General features: G+C 37.6%; 1 protein-coding gene and 1 long non-coding RNA gene across 2 annotated transcripts; both read left to right on the top strand.

Moving 5' to 3' along the window:
* The first annotated feature begins 1,119 nt into the window (after nucleotides 1–1,119).
* On the top strand, nucleotides 1,120–2,528 carry LOC133988227 (uncharacterized). Its single transcript, XR_009925603.1, has 4 exons — nucleotides 1,120–1,214; nucleotides 1,941–1,978; nucleotides 2,080–2,190; nucleotides 2,304–2,528. It is a non-coding gene; the product is annotated as an uncharacterized LOC133988227 (long non-coding RNA).
* A 7,178-nt stretch (nucleotides 2,529–9,706) lies between these two features.
* LOC133987763 (uncharacterized) lies at nucleotides 9,707–12,636 on the top strand. The gene is made up of 6 exons (XM_062427207.1): nucleotides 9,707–9,851; nucleotides 10,154–10,339; nucleotides 11,480–11,578; nucleotides 12,082–12,119; nucleotides 12,227–12,337; nucleotides 12,448–12,636. The coding sequence occupies exons 1-6, from the start codon at nucleotides 9,707–9,709 to the stop codon at nucleotides 12,634–12,636; spliced, it is 768 nt and encodes a 255-aa protein (XP_062283191.1).
* Nucleotides 12,637–18,049: the final 5,413 nt, after the last annotated feature.

Genomic DNA, 18,049 nt, shown 5'->3' with positions numbered 1-18,049 from the left:
ACATTTAATGTGAAGGTGTAAACACATTAGCCACTGTTGTATTGTACATAATCATGAAGTTGCAGCTATGTATTTACTTTGAACTACTGTGTTGTGTTGACCGTTAGCACGATCGTTTGAGAACGAGGAGCTGAGAACCGTGCATTATGATTCACCGTTAAACAACGTTGTACCGGAAATACGACTGAACGAACTAATGAACGAACTATATGAACCGATTCTTCCAGCTGAACTGACCGACGGGAACTGAATCTCGACAACGAATCATGAAATCCATCACTAGGTGATATGCGAATTCCTTGTTGCATAGCTTGCACACAACCATGCTCTTATCCACGGGGCCAACCAAAGCGGTCTCATCAGCTACTTTGTTCTTGTTCACTGTGGTTTGTTGTTGTCTGAACTACGCTAGTTGGTGCTCCAGTTTAATCGGTCCGCCTGAAACTCATCCAGTGAGAAACGTTCCGCGGTGCAAAAATGAGTATGATTAAAATGCGTCAATTTTTTTAACGCGTCAATTATTGTGTAATTAATTAATCTTAATTAACGCGTTAAAGTCCCGGCCCTACTTTAAATTAAACCTGAAGAGTACGGTTTAGAAACTGCTCTGTGTAAAGTACCTTGAGATGAATTTGTTGTGATTTGGCGCTGTACAAATAAAGATTGATTGACTGAAGAAAAAAATAAAATTATAAACTGACTAATTCAATTAAATGTTGTTTTTTTTTTTTAAAAAGTAGCCAGTCAGCTAAAGGAGCATTTTATTTCTCTCATCAGGATTTATTTTGTACCAGTGTGTTTCTTTTTTATTGTTCACAGCTCCGTCCACTTCAAAACCAACGTCGACTGTCAGACCTGCCGCTTCCACTGAAACCACTGAACAGTCGAAACAGGAGAAAAATGGTGGAGGTTCAGGTACATTTGAAATTTAACATAATATACTTACTTTGTTGCTACATGATGATATTAAATGTGTTTTTAAAAAATAGTTTTGATGTTTCTCTTCTTGTTTTACAAAGTAGAAAACATAAAAATAAAGAAAAACCCTTGAATGAGGAGGTGTATCCAAACTTGATCCAAACACAAACCTGTTTCTACTGTTTAATCTACAATAGGTGTGCAGCTGTACGTGGGTCTGACTCTGTTCTTCTTCGTGCTCCTGTTCTCCGTGGCTGTGCTGATACTCTGCAAGAAAAGAGCCTTTAAACCCAAAGGTGAACATCTGAAACCATTTATAACAAACATTAAGACTGTTTCATTTAATTTTCCTCAAACAAGTTTTCACATGTGAAACAAATATTCTTTCTACTCAACTATGTGCAATTTGTACTCAGCAGGTTCATTTATGACGAATAATGTTCCCTAATGTTTCAGGCAGAGACACAGTTTGCCTTCACAATAGTTTAAATTTGACCAAATTATGTTCAGGAGAACTTTTACGATGAAAATTGATTGTCAGTTCCTGATAAGTTTGGATTAGTCCATGTTGGTTTGTGTCTAAGTTCAGTCTGTGTGTTTATTTACCACAAACTGTCCAACTGCCAAATTCACATAAATAAAGCCAGGTGTAAATTTACTTCACAATTGTGCAGAAAACACCTTTTAAAGTTTGGGTTAGCAAGCTCTGGCTAACTATAAAAGCTGCAGTTCTAGCTACTCCTAGTTATAGATTAGTGGCTAAAAGGAGCAAATAGTTGAAGAACAAACAAAATACACAGTATTCAGTTTTCAGTCTCCTTTTCACTCATTCATCACATTCAACTCAAACATCAGAACAACAACATGACTGTTACTATGTGTGAAAAATGTTTTTAACCCGTCATCAGAGTAATTTGACTGATTTTGGGAAGTGTTTCCAGGAACATTTTGGTCAGAAAGGCCTCAAATGTCTCTCAGATGTTTTAGCATGTACTTATTCTTCTGAACTTTGTGTTTTTCAGAACATCCTGAGGAAACAGTGTATGCTAATGTCACAGAGGTGAGTTTAAGTGAATTAGTGACATCTGAGCATCGTTAGTGTTTGTGAAACCAGCTGATATTAATACAAACCAAATCCATCCTCTTCTTGTTCTGCTGCAGACCAGCCGAGAGGAGATCAGAGAGAGCGACGGACAGAGCAGATCTGCTCCTGTGGAAAACTCAGCTGACTACAGCGTCATCACTGCTGCAGCATCCCGTCCTCTGAGTAAAGTAAGAAAAAATAACTGTGCTCTGTCAGTTATGTGTCTTTAAAGAAAAGTAAATGTTGTTAAGACTAAAACAGTCTATAAGATATAAACCTTTAGCTCTTTCTTTTCTTCCAGCCTGAAGACGACTCGATTGAACTCGTCTACACTCAGGTAGATTTTTCCAACAGAGCTGCCTCCTCACTCAGCAGCGCCCCCTCTGGTCAGGCCGATAACGTTATCTACTCTGCGCCTCAGAGACGCACTGATGCCAAAGTAGATTCACAGCCTCTGTACTCAACTGTTACTCCACGGCAGAAGCTTTAATGCTGCTGACATCCTGTTTCCTCCAGCATGCTTCAGGTTAAGACTTTTACTACTTCAGTCAACCTAAAAGAAGCTTGAGGAATAAGAATGGATTTTAATGTCTGTGGGTGATAACTGTGAGGTTACATAATAATGATGATCCACTTTGAATGTTTCTGCTTACATCTGTATTTTATGACGTAGTTGTTCTATCACCCTTTGACTCTGGTCTTTAGTTTCTCACTTCATCTGGTTTCCTTTTTAAATATCTGTTAAGTATAATTGTTCTTTTTGTACTGTGATTGTTACAGACTGTCTCTCCACCTCCCTACACTTTTATTTTGAGTGTAATTCATTTGCCAGAAGAGAAGTTAAACAGAGTTAACAAACTTAAAGATGATTTGATTGATAGCATTATTTTTATTTTCTATGGATATCGCAATAATATCAATATTGTCAATTATTTTCATCACAATAATAATGTAGTGAAAATCTGAAATTGTGCCGTTCTGCCTCTGGAGAACATTTTATCCAGTCTCGATCTCCTCCACTGTTTACCAGCAAAAAATTGAATAGATTTTAAGATTATTTATGTATTTTTTAAAGTATGTGTTTTGTAAAGTTTATGCTCTTTGTGTTTTTCTGTTATTTATATACTGCCATGATGTTGAATATCTATGTTAAAAGGGAGTTTTTCCTTGCCTCTGCCACATGCTTGCTCATGAGGAAATGTTGGGTGTATTTAATTTAAATTGAAAGAATACCGTATAGACCTATGTGTAAATGGGCTATATCAATAAAGATTGATTGATTGAACAATGTTAAAGTTACAAAACTTGAAGTGAATGTTTGTAGAAATTCTCCCTACAAAAGCGAGGGCCTCAACCTGCTCCGAACTCTTTGTTGTGATGCATTTATTACAAAAAATGAAGGATTAATGTAATGTGCTGCTTTTCTATTTTTGAAATATTAAACCTTTCAAGCAATTAATTTTATTAACCATTCTGCTGATTATTTCCTTGTTTTGTCCATGAACTTTTAAAAAAACAGTGAGATCCCATGGTGATGTCTTAAAATGTTGTTTGATAAAAAGTCCAAAATCCAAAGAAATTTAGCTTAATTTCATGTATGACACTAAAAAGCCTCATATTATGGAGCTACTACTGGAGCAATACTATTTTCAAATGTGTATCTCAATCTGTGTGTGTAAATCAGATCTGTGTGTGTGTGTGTGATTTGCAAGTGAAGACAAATCTGCAAATGCATGCATAGATCTGTAAATGTCTGTCATCAGTTACAACTCAGGCAGGAGCTCTCGATTGGTTGTCTTTTTACACGTGATTCTTGCTACACTTCTACCGTGGCAGATCTGCAAATGCGTAGAAAAGATTTGTCTGTAACTTCACTTTTCCTTTGCATTGAGCTCAGGCTCACAGGCTCACGCTGCCTGGCTGCAGTAGCAGTACAGCCTACACACCACTAGTCGGCGCGTAGCACCCAGTGATGTTAAGCGTGTCACCATTGTTGTAAGGAAGCGCGTGACTTCTCAGCTGTGTCCAGGTACTGGGTAATACAGGTAGACCAGGGAGGCCAGAGCGAGAAACAGTGAATGTGATACGGACAAATAAAGTGGAGAAGGAGAGAGTAACCGAGAAACATCCAGAGAGGAGAAGGTCAGAAGGACAAAAAAAGAAATATAAGAACTTTGACCAGACAAGGACCTGCGGACACATCGGTGGTTTCTAACCGGTGGAGGGACCGACGGACCGACGGACCGGAGAGTGAAAGCGGACAGGTGAGTAACATCAGCTCTGCTGTGCTTCACATCAACAGTAATATTACCTGTCTGGACATTCAGCTCACTGTCTACTTTGTCAAGATATGCTGTTATTGTGATGTTAGCTGTAAAGTAGCAGCAGAGTTGTTACTACAGCTGTCTGACTCTGCACGTTAACAGGCAGCTAACGTTAGCAGTGTGCTAAGGTACAACCAAACATTAGCTGATGTTAGCTGTGAACTTGCTGTGCTATGCAGGTGCTCTGTGTATCTGGTGTTTGTTCACTGCTTTCGAGTGTTTATGAAGACCTATAAACACAGGTTTGCTATCACATTAAGATTATTTCGAGTGATACAAAATGCTATGTTTTCCTTAGCTGTAACTCTTACTGTAGTTTTGTCAAATCAACCTGAACATTTAAATTCTGATAGTTTTTACTCCGTTGTGCTTTGTTACACATACAGATTGATACATACAAAAATAGATTTACTTCATTGAACCCAAATTTCTTGGAAAATCTTGACTTACAGCATCAGGCATTGCATAAGAAATAAAATATACAGTAAATCAACATTAAAATGTAGAAATTTATGTTTAAAGAAAACGGATTGTGTGAAAAGTGAACAACCTGACACTGAACACCACAAAGACCAAAGAGTTAATACTGGACTTCAGGAGGAAATGTGACACAGATCTTGCCGCTCTCTGTACGTCTAATATCCAAAGGCCTCTCCTGGTCAGCCAACACCACAGCAACCATCAAGAGAGCAGAGCAAAGACTGCACTTCCTGAGAGTGCTCATGAGGCTCAACACCAAAAAGAAGCTGCTGGTGGCCTTTTACCAGGCGACCATAGAGAGCCTGCTAACTTACTGCATGATGGTGTGATACGCAGGCTGCTCTGCTGCAGTTAAGAAAGCGCTCCAGAGAGTGGTGAAGACTGCAGAGAACATCATTGGCTGCCTACTGCTCTCTCTGGAGGACATCACTACATCACACTACTTCAGTAGAGCCACCAACATTATCAAAGACTCCACCCACCCAGGTCACCACCTCTTTGAACTGTTGCATGTATGTGCAGACCTGCAGTATAAATAGAGGCAGAGGGGAGGAGAGTAGAGCTGTGTGCATGTTTGTGGTTGTTTGGAGGAGGGACTCCATCATTTAGAGAAGTGAGCGACAAGTTCCTGGTTTGCAAGTGAAGACGGAAGAAAGGATTAAACTATCGGAGCGTAAGATGAGAGTTCGTCGCACTTTGATCTGCTTTTTCTTCTTCAGTGAGTACATTCACTTCTTATTTCTTTATATTATGTTATATTCTTTATTTAAAGTTGGGGTGAGGGATACATGTGAACACATTTCTGTGGTTAAACATGATGAACAGAGTCACTTTAAGATGTCAATCATTAGCAGCACTTGTTGTAACATTGAAGGGTTTACACACTGAGAATTATCAGTAATTCTTGTTATTTTTGCATGCAAACAGGTTTTACTTCAGTTCATTTGACAGTTTGTGACTAAGTCTTTATTACAGTGACAGTAGAGAGTAGACAGGAAACAAGGGCTCTGTGCAGAGAGGCCGTAGTCAAACCACGGATGTGGAAGTTATGTTGCGTCTTGGTCAATGAGCTACCGGCTCACATCCAGAAATGATCTTTTTCACATTGATCTAAAATCAACTCTTCTAACTGTGTTTGTTTTATATGAAGCAGAATTCAGTTTCTTTGTGTTGTATTTTTTACCTTAATCATAACAAACTGTTTGTAGTGGAGACAACAATAATGTGCTCAGGCTTGGAGCTAGTTCAGAGTTTATCACTAGGTTCACCCAGGGGTGTCGGCCAGAACACTACGTAAGGACACGTTGTCCGGAGTATAGAGGAATAAAGGGCTGAGAGACGTGGTTATGTTGTTCACTCCTTTCTTTACTTCTCTTTTGCAGCAACACGTACATGGGTCAATGACGTATAAAGATTTAGAACAACTCAATTGTAGAATAATAAAAACAAGCATATCTAATGCAGTAGTTCAAACATTCAGAATGTTGTGTACCTGAAGCTCCATATTATACATTTGAAATTAAGTGATTTTAGTGGGTTTTTCAAGATTAATTGGCACTGGCCTTTAAAAAGAGTCATGTGGTGCGACCACGATTCATCTTGAAATAAATTAATTTACTTAACACGCTTCACATCTTTTTTTACAAGTTTTCAGTAATATAAAGTGTTTGGAAACAAAGTATTTGCATTTTTTTTTTAAATCTTTGTAAATGATGGTCTTTAATTTATATAAGATATTTCAAGATGAATCATGGTCGCACCAAATGACTTTTTTTTCAGGCCAGTGCCAATTAATCTTGAAAAACCCACTAAAATCACTTTCAAATTGTAATATGAATTGTCAGGTACACAACATTCTGAATGTTTGAACTACTGCATTAGATATGCTTGTTTTTATTATTTAAAATTGAGTTGTTGAAAATCCTTATACGTCATTGACCCACATATGTTCCAGTGCTCATGCAGTAACAGCAGGATATTACTGCTGTGGTTTTCTATAAAGAAAGAATAACATATATACACATTAATTTCACCCATATGCAGTAATAGGTATAATATTACCAACCTTATATAAACAATAAACATATAAACAGACTAAAAATAAGATGAACTACTCTGTATTTTGTTAGGAGGTGGGTGGTGTGCTTGATGTGGTGCTGCTGCTGCATGTTCCCTGACCTGTAGCTGAGGAAGTGTTTGGTCCCAGATCACATGTTAGAAGATAATAAAAACACAAGTATAGAATTTGATGTGTTGTGACATATGGATTCATTTAATAATTAGAGTAATATACAGGTGAGATAGTCAATTGCAAAAACTGATTTTTTTTTTGGTGGTCTATGCCTTTACAATTAAATGACAATGGATTTAAGGGTCCACTGTTGATTTACAGTTTGAAAGTGAGCATAGCATAAGATGGGAATAGTATATTAAGTTATCACATTTTCAAATATGTGAGACTCTTCTGACTTTATTTGGTCATACAGGACACCTTAACTGAAATGTTTCCCATTCATTATTCCCATTGACAAATTATTCTAAACTTTCAAATCCCTTTCATCACTCACCACAGCAAAGGATCTCTGCACTGTCTCTGCAGGAGGTGGAGTGATGATTATTTAGTGAGCAGTATCTATTCTTTCACATTTATAATCAGAACAAATGACACTGAATATAAATACTGAATGTAAATACAACTGACTGTAAAATATCAGTATGTGAAACTGGAATTCTACCCAAAGCCCTCAGCAGCAGGCCAGAGATTGCTCCTCAAAAAGTAGAATATTTTGTCAGTTTTATGAGCCAATTTATAAATGAGGCAGCCAGGCTTTTATTAGTCAGCTCCTGTCCATAAGAGACTGAGGTGTAGTTAGCTGAATTTAACTGATTACTACCAGTGATGACTTACTTAAACTCTTAAAAAAATAACTTTATGTTCATGTTGTCTGGGGGAGCAAACATCAAACCAGCCAGAAACAGACCAGTCCTCTCAACAGTAACAACCAAATAAAAACGAACCACCTCATCTTTTCACTATTACTAACGTAGCATTAGCGCTTTTTAACAGTTTGCTAACTCAGCAGTTTGTGTAGAAACGGAAACATAAACAACATCTAGTTTCAGTAAGTTATGATGTCCTGAACATGTTGTGACAGTGGTTAACCCACCTTAAGCTTCCTTGTGTGTGTGAGAGCCGGTATCATTGAAAACATGGAGCGGAATTTCATTGATTTGGGTTTTCTCTCAATAAACAAGCGGAACGGATTCAATACTGAAACCAGCGCTGAGTGGATAGACTGATGTACTGACTTTTGACATGGTAAAAGAAAGGGTGAGAAATAGCAGCGTGGCGTGAGTTGGCTCTAAATTACCAGCACTGAATAAACAGGTACCTAACAGCAGATCAGACATAAAAGCCCTGTATAGGCAACAGTATTAATATTTTAACCTTTGACTTTGGGGCCTTTTCTACAGTGTGTGTTCTGTTGCTTCAGTCTGACTGTTTTAGCTTAACTGCTTTTGAAACTCTTTCTGGTACATTTTACTGAATAAATATGACTTCTTACTGAGGAGCAGAGAAACATATGAGTAGCAGCCGAAGTCAAAAGCATTTCAAGACTACAGAGTGTGAACACAGTTTTTTTTGTCCGTTTGGTGGTTAGTGAACCATTCAGTTCCTCTTTTTGAAGCTGAGAGAAAAAAAGTCCAACCAGTAAATAATATTTTGTCATGTGGAGAAACTCAGAAAAATAATTTACTGATTTGTTTTCTAATGATAATTTGTGATTCTTAAGTTTCCATTAACAATAGTGAATGTTTGACATGGAATTAGCAGCAATTAATAAGATCATCTGTTTTAAAACAAGAAAGTGTTCCTGAAATATGAGATCTAATGTTCATTAAATGTTGAGAAGATAAAGGTTAAAAAGCAAAGATTCATTAGAAATGACATTTAAAATATATGTTGAGTTTAGATTCTTCTATGTATGTTAGCATAACTGAAAATGTCACTTTGGATCGTTTAGATGCTTGTTTCATTATTGTTCCTCAAACTTCCTGTCAGCAACTCAATCTGTCTATGACTTGTAGCTACAGCAGTGTTTTCTATACAGTGTACCATGCAGACTGTCAGCTAATGTCAATCAAACACTGATACACACAAACCAACTTGTTCTTCATTCTAATACAAAACTACTAATAATATATTTAAAGATATGTTGACATTATTTTGACTTTAAAGAGGGATAATTAAATGTGATTTTACATCAAATTTGTTTTTGTTTTATTTTACTAATTGCTATTTTACTTTTACAATTACTAATGTATTGTAACAGCAGTAGTTAGTGTGAGTGTATTATGTTGCTGAAATAAAAGGAAAGAGTGATTATACAGACAAGTTTATTTGTATAACACATTTCAGCAACAGACAATTCAAAGTGCTTTAGATAAAACAAACAATGTAAAAGAAACACAAAACTTCATAAAAAGACATCTGAACAAATGAATGAGGACAAAGATGTAATTTAAAACATTCAAACTGAATCAAATCATCAGAAAAATGTGAGAATTTATGCCTCATCCATCGAGTCCTTCCTGACAGAATAAATCAAGTCAAATCACAGACTGGTTGAACTGGGCAGCTCCCAGTGTGACTCTGTGGATCAGTGTGGAAATGTTCATTATTGACTGTTGATTTGTTTTTTTTCCAACAGTGCTGCAGGATGGAAACATTGGTCTCATCAATGCACAAATCCCCATTTATACAAGAACTGAAGGACAAAGTATCACAGTTACATGTTACTTTACCACGACTGGAAGCTGGAAGTACTTCTGTAAGGTTAAATGTAAAGCATACATTCTAGAAACGTATGGTAACAGTTATCAAAGTGGCAGATACAGCATGAGATATTATAAGATAAGTACAGGAAGTCGTGTGGATGTGACCATCACACAGCTGAGAAAAGCTGACTCTGGACATTATTGGTGTGGTTTGGACAATTACTGGGGGGGTCCATACCAGAAGATTAAGATCACCGTCACAGATGGTGAGTTTCTACTGAAAGTCATGACAATGTCTCTTCATGTGTCTGGAGATCAGAGGAAAACATTTGTCTGGCTGCAGCTGATATTTTAATAACCTGATATTTGGTCTAATTAATCACTGTGAAGATTGATACAGTAAGTGTTCATTTACTGTCTCAGTGTTTTTAGGAATAAAAATAATAAACTGACTATTTCAATTAAATGTTACCATTGTTTTATAAGCAGCCGGTCAGCTAAAAGAGCATTTTATTTCTCTCATCAGGATTCATTTTGTATCAGTGTGTTTCTTTTTTATTGTTCACAGCTCCGCCCCCTTCAAAACCAAAGTTGACTGGCAGACCTGCACCACCACCACCACCAACAACAACAACAACAACAAAAACAACGACACAGAGTTTCAGAAGAAGCTCCGCATCTTCATCATCCTCTACTAAAACTACCAACCAGTCTGAACAGAAGCAAACTGAGCCAACAACAGATGGAGGTTCAGGTACATTTACCTTTGGAACTTTACTGTAATGAACAAAACCCTCCAAATATCTTTCATATTTTAGGTTCCTCAAAGTAACCACTGTTTGCCTTGATTACTGATTTGCACAACAATTGTCAATATCATAACCAGCTTCATGACGTCGTCACCTGGAATGATTTTCTATTAACAAGATTCAGGATTCACAGTATTTGCATACATACAGTAGAATGAGACTAAATACTGTTTCTCAGCAGCTCTTATCAGTGCATTAAAATGAGTAATAAACATGTACTAAAAATGATCATACCTAAAATAAAAACCAAACAAATATATCAGACACAGTTGTATTGTGTCAGTGTAGTGTTGGTAAGCAGTAAATAGCTCTATTCAACTGTTCTAATAATCCATATTATGACAGAAACTGATCAACTAAGTAAATAGAAACAATAGTCGTTCATTACAGATCCAGAAAAATGTCAAGAACTTTGAACGTTTATTTATATCTGGTTGCAAAAACTATGAGGACCGCCCTTACTGAGAGGTTCTTCAAGGAACCTTTTTGAGCTGAGAAGGTTCCTCCACAGTGAGAATGAGGCGGAACCCAAAAGGTTCCTCAAGGCTCTTCTGCTGCTAAGAGTGCAGGAAAGGAAGACCAAGAGTTACCTCTGCTGCAGAAGATGAGTTCATTACTGTTAACAGCTTCAAAAAGCAGCAATTAACAGCAGCTCAGATTAGAGTTAGCTTTGTAATGGAGATGGTTTGAGATGAGCTGGACCACAGCGTGAAGGAAAAGCAGCCAACAAGTTCTCAGCATATGTGGGAACTTCAAGACTGTTAGAAACACATCTCAGGTGCCTTCATCATAAAGCTGGCTGAGAGAATGAAGAGTGAGCAAAGCAAAACGTGGCTAATGTGATGAATCTGAAATTTAACACAATATACTTTCTTTGTTGCTACATGATGATATTAAATGTGTTTTTCATAGTGTTGATCTTTCTCTTATTGTTTTACAAAGTAGAAAAAAATGGAAATAAAGAAAAACCTTTAACTGAAGAGGCGTATCCAAACTTTTGACTGGTTCTGTAAATGTAATGACAAACTAAACAATGTTTGTCGCTGTAGACCACAAACCTGTTTCTACTGTTTAATCTACAACAGGTGTGCCGCTGTACGTGGGTCTGACTCTGTTCTTCTTCATGCTCCTGTTCTCCGTGGCTGTGCTGATACTCTGCAAGAAAAGAGCCTCTAAACCCAAAGGTGAACATCTGAAACCATTTCTAACAAACATTAAGACTGTTTCAACTGTTAATTTTCCTCAAACAAGCTTTCACATGTGAAAAAAATATTCTCACAAATTATGTATGTTTCTATTTTAAAGATGAATAATGTTCCCTAATGTTTCAGGCAGAGACACAATAGTTTAAATTTGAACAAATTATGTTCAGGAGAACTTTTATGAGTACAAATTGATTTTAAGTTCCTGATAAGTTTGGATCAGTGTGTTTTGTTCAGTCTGTGAACAAAACACACTGTATTCAGTTTTCAGTCTCCTTTTAATTCATTCATCACATTCAACTCAAACATCAGAACAACAACATGACTGTTACTATGTGTGAAAATGTTTTTAACCCATCATCAGATTAATTTGACTGATCTTCAGAAGCTCAAACAGGAACAGACTAAAGTGTTTCCAGAAAGGCCTCAAATGTCTCTCAGATGTTTTAGCATGTACTTATTCTTCTGAACTTTGTGTTTTTCAGAACATCCTGAGGAAACAGTGTATGCTAATGTCACAGAGGTGAGTTTACAGTAAGTGAATTTGTGACACCTGAGCATCCTTAGTGTTTTGTGAAACCAGCTGATATTATTACAAACCAAATCCATCCTCTTCTCGTTCTGCTGCAGACCAGCCGAGAGGAGATCAGAGAGAGCGACGGACAGAGCAGATCTGCTCCTGTGGAAAACTCAGCTGACTACAGCGTCATCACTGCTGCAGCATCCCGTCCTCTGAGTAAAGTAAGAAAAGACTGTGCTCTGTCGGTTATGTGTCTTTAAAGAAAAGTAAATGTTGTTAAGACTAAAACAGTCTATAAGATATAAACCTTGAGCTCTTTCTTTTCTTCCAGCCTGAAGACGACTCGATTGAACTCGTCTACACTCAGGTAGATTTTTCCAACAGAGCAGCCTCCTCACTCAGCAGCGCCCCCTCTGGTCAGGCCGATAACGTTATCTACTCTGCGCCTCAGAGACGTACTGATGCCAAAGTAGATTCACAGCCTCTGTACTCAACTGTTACTCCACGGCAGAAGCTTTAATGCTGCTGACATCCTGATTCCTCCAGCATGCTTCAGGTTAAGACTTTTACTACTTCAGTCAACCTAAAAGAAGCTTGAGGAGTAAGAATGGATTTTAATGTCTGTGGATGATAACTGTGAGTTTACATAATAATGATGATCCACTTTGAATGTTTCTGCTTACATCTGTATTTTATGACGTAGTTGTTCTATCACCTTTTGACTCTTTAGTTTCTCACTTCATCTGGTTTCCTTTTTAAATATCTGTTAAGTGTAATTGTTCTTTTTGTACTGTGATTGTTACAGACTGTCTCTCCACCTCCCTACACTTTTATATTGAGTGTAATTCATTTGTCAGAAGAGAAGTTAAACAGAGTTAACAAACTTAAAGATGATTTGATTGATAACATTATTTTTATTTTCTATGGATATCACAATAATATCAATATTGTCAATTATCTTTATCACAATAATAATGTAGTGAAAATCTGAAATCGTGCCGTTCTGCCTCTGGAGAACATTTTATCCAGTCTCGACCTCCTCCACTGGTTACCAGCAACAAATTGAATAGATTTTAAGATTATTTATATATTTTTTAAAGTCAACACATTATGCTCTTTGTAGTTTTCTCTTATTTATATACTGCCATGATGTTGAATATCTATGTTAAAGGGAGTTTTTTCTTGCCTCTGCCACATGCTTGCTCATGAGGAAATGTTGGGTGTATTTAATTTAAATTGAAAGAATACCGTATAGACCTGCTCTATGTGTAGAGGGGCTATATCAATAAAGATTGATTGATTGAACAATGTTAAAGTTACAAAACTTGTTACAAAAAGTGAATGTTTGTAGAAATGCTCCCTTCAAATGGGAGGGCGTCACCCTGCTCCAAACTCTTTGTTGTGATGCATTTATAACAAAAAATGAAGGATTAATGTAATGTAATGCTTTTCTATTTTTGAAATAATAAACCTTTCAAGCAATTCATTTTATAAACCATTCTGCTGATTATTTCCTTGTTTTGTCCATGAACTTAAAAAAACCCCCAGTGAAATCCCATGGTGATGTCTTAAAATGTTGTTTGATAAAAAGTCCAAAATCCAAAGAAATTTAGTTTAATTTCATGTAAAAAGCATCATATTATAGAACTACTACTGGAGCAATACTACTTTCAAATGTGTATCTCAATCTGTGTGTGTGTGTGTGTGTGTGTGTGTGTGTGTGTGTGTATGTGTGTAAAAAAATCAGTTTGTCTGTATTCAGATTTGCAAGTGAAGACAAATCTGCAAATGCATGCAAAGATCTATGAATGCATACACAGATCTGTAAGTGTACATAAATCTGTAAATGTCTGTCATCAGTTACAACTCAGGCAGGAGCTCTCGATTGGCTGTCTTTTTACACGTGACTTTTGCTACACTTCTGCCGTGGCAGATCTGCAAATGCGTAGAAAACCTTCACTTTTCCTTTGCATTGAGCTCAGGCCTCACGCTGCCTGGCTGCAGTAGCAGTACAGCCTACACACCACTAGTCGGCGCGTAGCACCCAGTGATGTTAAGCGTGTCACCATTGTTGTAAGGAAGCGCGTGACTTCTCAGCTGTGTCCAGGTATTGGGTAATACAGGTAGACCAGGGAGGCCAGAGCGAGAAACAGTGAATGTTGTACGGACAATTAAAGTGGAGAAGGAGGGAGAGAGAGAAACATCCAGAGAGGAGAAGGTCAGAAGGACAAAAAATGAAATATAAGAACTTTGACCAGACAAGGACCTGCGAACACATCGGTGGTTTTCTAACCGGCGGAGGGACCGACGGACCGGAGAGTGAAAGCGGACAGGTGAGTAACATCAGCTCTGCTGTGCTTCACATAAACAGTAATGTTACCTGTCTGGACATTCAGCTTACTGTCTACTTTGTCAAGATATGCTGTTATTGTGAAGTTAGCTGTAAAGTAGCAGCAGAGTTGTTACTACAGCTGTCTGACTCTGCACGTTAACAGGCCGCTAACGTTAGCAGTGTGCTAAGGTACAACCAAACATTAGCTGATGTTAGCTGTGAACTTGCTGTGCTATGCAGGTGCTCTGTGTATCTGGTGTTTGTTCACTGCTTTCAAGTGTTTATGAAGACCTATAAACACAGGTTTGCTATCACATTAAGATTATTTTGAGTGATACAACATGCTATGTTTTCCTTAGCTGTAACTCTTACTGTAGTTTTGTCAAATCAACCTGAACAGTTAAATCCTGATAGTTTTTACTCTGTTGTGCTTTGTTACACATACAGATTGATACATAGATTTACTTCATTGAACCCATATTTCTTGGAAAATCTTGACTTAGAGCATCAGACATTGCATAATAGAATAAAATATACAGTAAATCAACATTAAAATGTAGAAATGTATGTTTAAAGAAAACAATAGCTCAATACTAAAACATAATTTTAGAAGACCTGCATGTTTGTTAGATGATGTTTAATCATTAATGTTTGTTTTTTATTCAGCTGGAAAGAAATCAAGGCCTGGTGACCCAAAACTTCTTGCACCTCAGGTGTGCCATCCACTGAAGAGCTTCTCAGGATACAGGTCAGCAGAGGTACAGGTGACACTTGGCCTCAATTATGAAAAAAATAAAATCAGCAAATAATTTGCTCCACACAGTTGTTTCAATCCCCAGACATACAGATTTTTTTTTACACATACACAAATCTGAACACACACACACAGATTGAGATACGCATTTGCAAATAGTATTGCTCCAATAGTAGCTCCATAAAAAGGCCGTTCGTGTGGACCTGCATGATTACAGCCCAATAGCCCTCACTCCAGTGATCATGAAGTGCGTCTAGAAACTAGTCCTTAGACCTCTCCATCCCCATCTGCACATGGATCAAAGACTTCCTCACAAACCGCCTGCAGAGAGTTAAAATTGGTCCTCACATCTCTTCCTCCACCACACTAAGGGTTGGCGAACCCCAATGTTGTGTGCTCCTCCTCTTGTACTCATACACCTACGACTACACACTAGCCCACTTGTCCAACACAATGAACAAATTCGCTGATGACACAACTAAACTGTCTTCTGGCTAATCGCTGGGGAAGATGAGTCGGCATATAGGGACGAGATTCAGAGACTGTCTGATTGGTGGAAGTCAATCTACTTATCTATCTAAAATAATTATTTCATAATAGAAAACATTGCACTAATCCTTGCAGCTCTGAAACCTTGCATGCATTTGCAGAGCTGCAGTATAAATAAACAGGGGGAGGAGAGCACAGCTGTGTGTGGTTGTTTGGAGGAGGGACTCCATCATTTAGAGAAGTGAGCGATTTAGAGAAGTGAGAGAAGAAGAGAAGTTCCTGGTTTGCAAGTGAAGACGGAAGAAAGGATTAAACTATCAGAGCGTAAGATGAAAGTTTGTCACACTTTGATCTGCTTTTTCTTCTTCAGTGAGTACATTCACTTCTTAATTCTTTATATTATGTTATATTCTTTATTTAAAGTTGGGGTGAGGGATACATGTGAACACATTTCTGTGGTTAAACATGATGAACAGAGTCACTTTAAGATGTCAATCATTAGCAGCACTTGTTGTAACATTGAAGGGTTTACACACTGAGAATTATCAGTAATTCTTGTTATTTTTGCATGCAAACAGGTTTTACTTCAGTTCATTTGACAGTTTGTGACTAAGTCTTTATTACAGTGACAGTAGAGAGTAGACAGGAAACAAGGGCTCTGTGCAGAGAGGCCGTAGTCAAACCACGGATGTGGAAGTTATGTTGCGTCTTGGTCAATGAGCTACCGGCTCACATCCAGAAATGATCTTTTTCACATTGATCTAAAATCAACTCTTCTAACTGTGTTTGTTTTATATGAAGCAGAATTCAGTTTCTTTGTGTTGTATTTTTGACCTTATTCATAACAAAGTGTGTGTTCTGTTGCTTCAGTCTGACTGTTTTAGCTTAACTGCTTTTGAAACTCTTTCTGGTACATTTTACTAAATAAATATTACTTCTTATGAGGAGCAGAGAAACATATGAGTAGCAGCCGAAGTCAAAAAGCATTTCAAGACTACAGAGTGTGAACACAGCGGTGTTTGGACGTTTGGTGGTTAGTGAACCATTCAGTTCCTCTTTTTGAAGCTGTGAAAAAAACAACTTTGAACCAGGAAATAATATTTTGTCATGTTGAAAAATAACTTAAAGTTTCCATTAACAATAGTGAATGTTGGGCGTGTCGCTTGTCTAATTAGTTTCCTCTGACGCAGTTGTCATTTTCTCGCCCTGCGCCCATGTTGTCTAAATAGGAAATGCATTTGCACCAGTCTGTGCACCTATGGGCATGTTGGTCTCAGAATGAGGTGAGGTCAGACGCATTGGTGGTGTGTTGCTATTTTCAGGCAGAGGAAAGCGATTGCGTTACTGACCAAAAAAAAAACAGGTCTGAAGTCACTGGCACATATTTCACTGTTATTTTAAGGGCGTGTTTCAATATTTTAATAGGCAGGTGCACAATGCGCATACACTGTTACACACACAGGGACAGGCAGCGGAACACAAACATACAGAAAATAGAAATAAAAGTAGCCTATTACATCAACATATTAACAAAATACATGTCATATTAGTTAGTCATAACAGATTAAATAAGAATAAGCCTTCCACTGTTTGGGTGAGGGGGGATCAGCACCTTGGAGAGTGCCACTGCAGACAGTCTTCATACAACTGTATGAAAGGTTAACATGATTAAAACAGTTTTTGAACAATATTTAACTCATATTCTTGAGATGACATGGATTAGGTTTACATACTTTCAACAATTTAAACCCTGCTGAGTTTACCTGTTACTCCATGAGTGAACAAAACCATTTTAAAGAGAACCAAAATTGTAATTAAAAGATAAATAAATGAAAACAAAGCACTACAGTGTCTGTGTGGTGCAGCTGCATGCACGGTGACCTGATGGAAGGAGACGTGAAAATAGAAGGAGTTTTTGCTGTTTTTGTGGAGAATGGATCTCAGAACCTCGTCTGCTTCTGGAGGAAAGACGCTCTGCTGCCACTTAGTGATTTTATCAACAAGAAGAGCATCTCAACATCTGTATTAATCTGTTAATGAATGTGGGTGATTATTACAGTGTCTGTTACCCACAGCTGTTTATACTGTAGGACTGATGTGTTGATAAGTCTGCAGCCTCTGAGATGCTGCACAGAGCGCAGTGCCATTACACACAGCTGATCCCTGTTTATTAAATCAGCTGATGACACACTCTTGTCCTGCAGCTCTTTGAACGAGCCACCAAACAAACATTAACCTGGAAAAGAGATTTAACCGACAGATCGCTAATTAATGCTGCAGCACATTAAACAGCATGTTAGCATAACTGAAAATGTCACTTTGGATCGTTTAGATGCTTGTTTCATTATTGTTCCTCAA

This window comes from Scomber scombrus, chromosome 10, assembly GCF_963691925.1.
Source record: "Scomber scombrus chromosome 10, fScoSco1.1, whole genome shotgun sequence".
NCBI lineage: Eukaryota > Metazoa > Chordata > Actinopteri > Scombriformes > Scombridae > Scomber > Scomber scombrus.
This window is presented reverse-complemented; position numbering and strand designations above follow the sequence as displayed.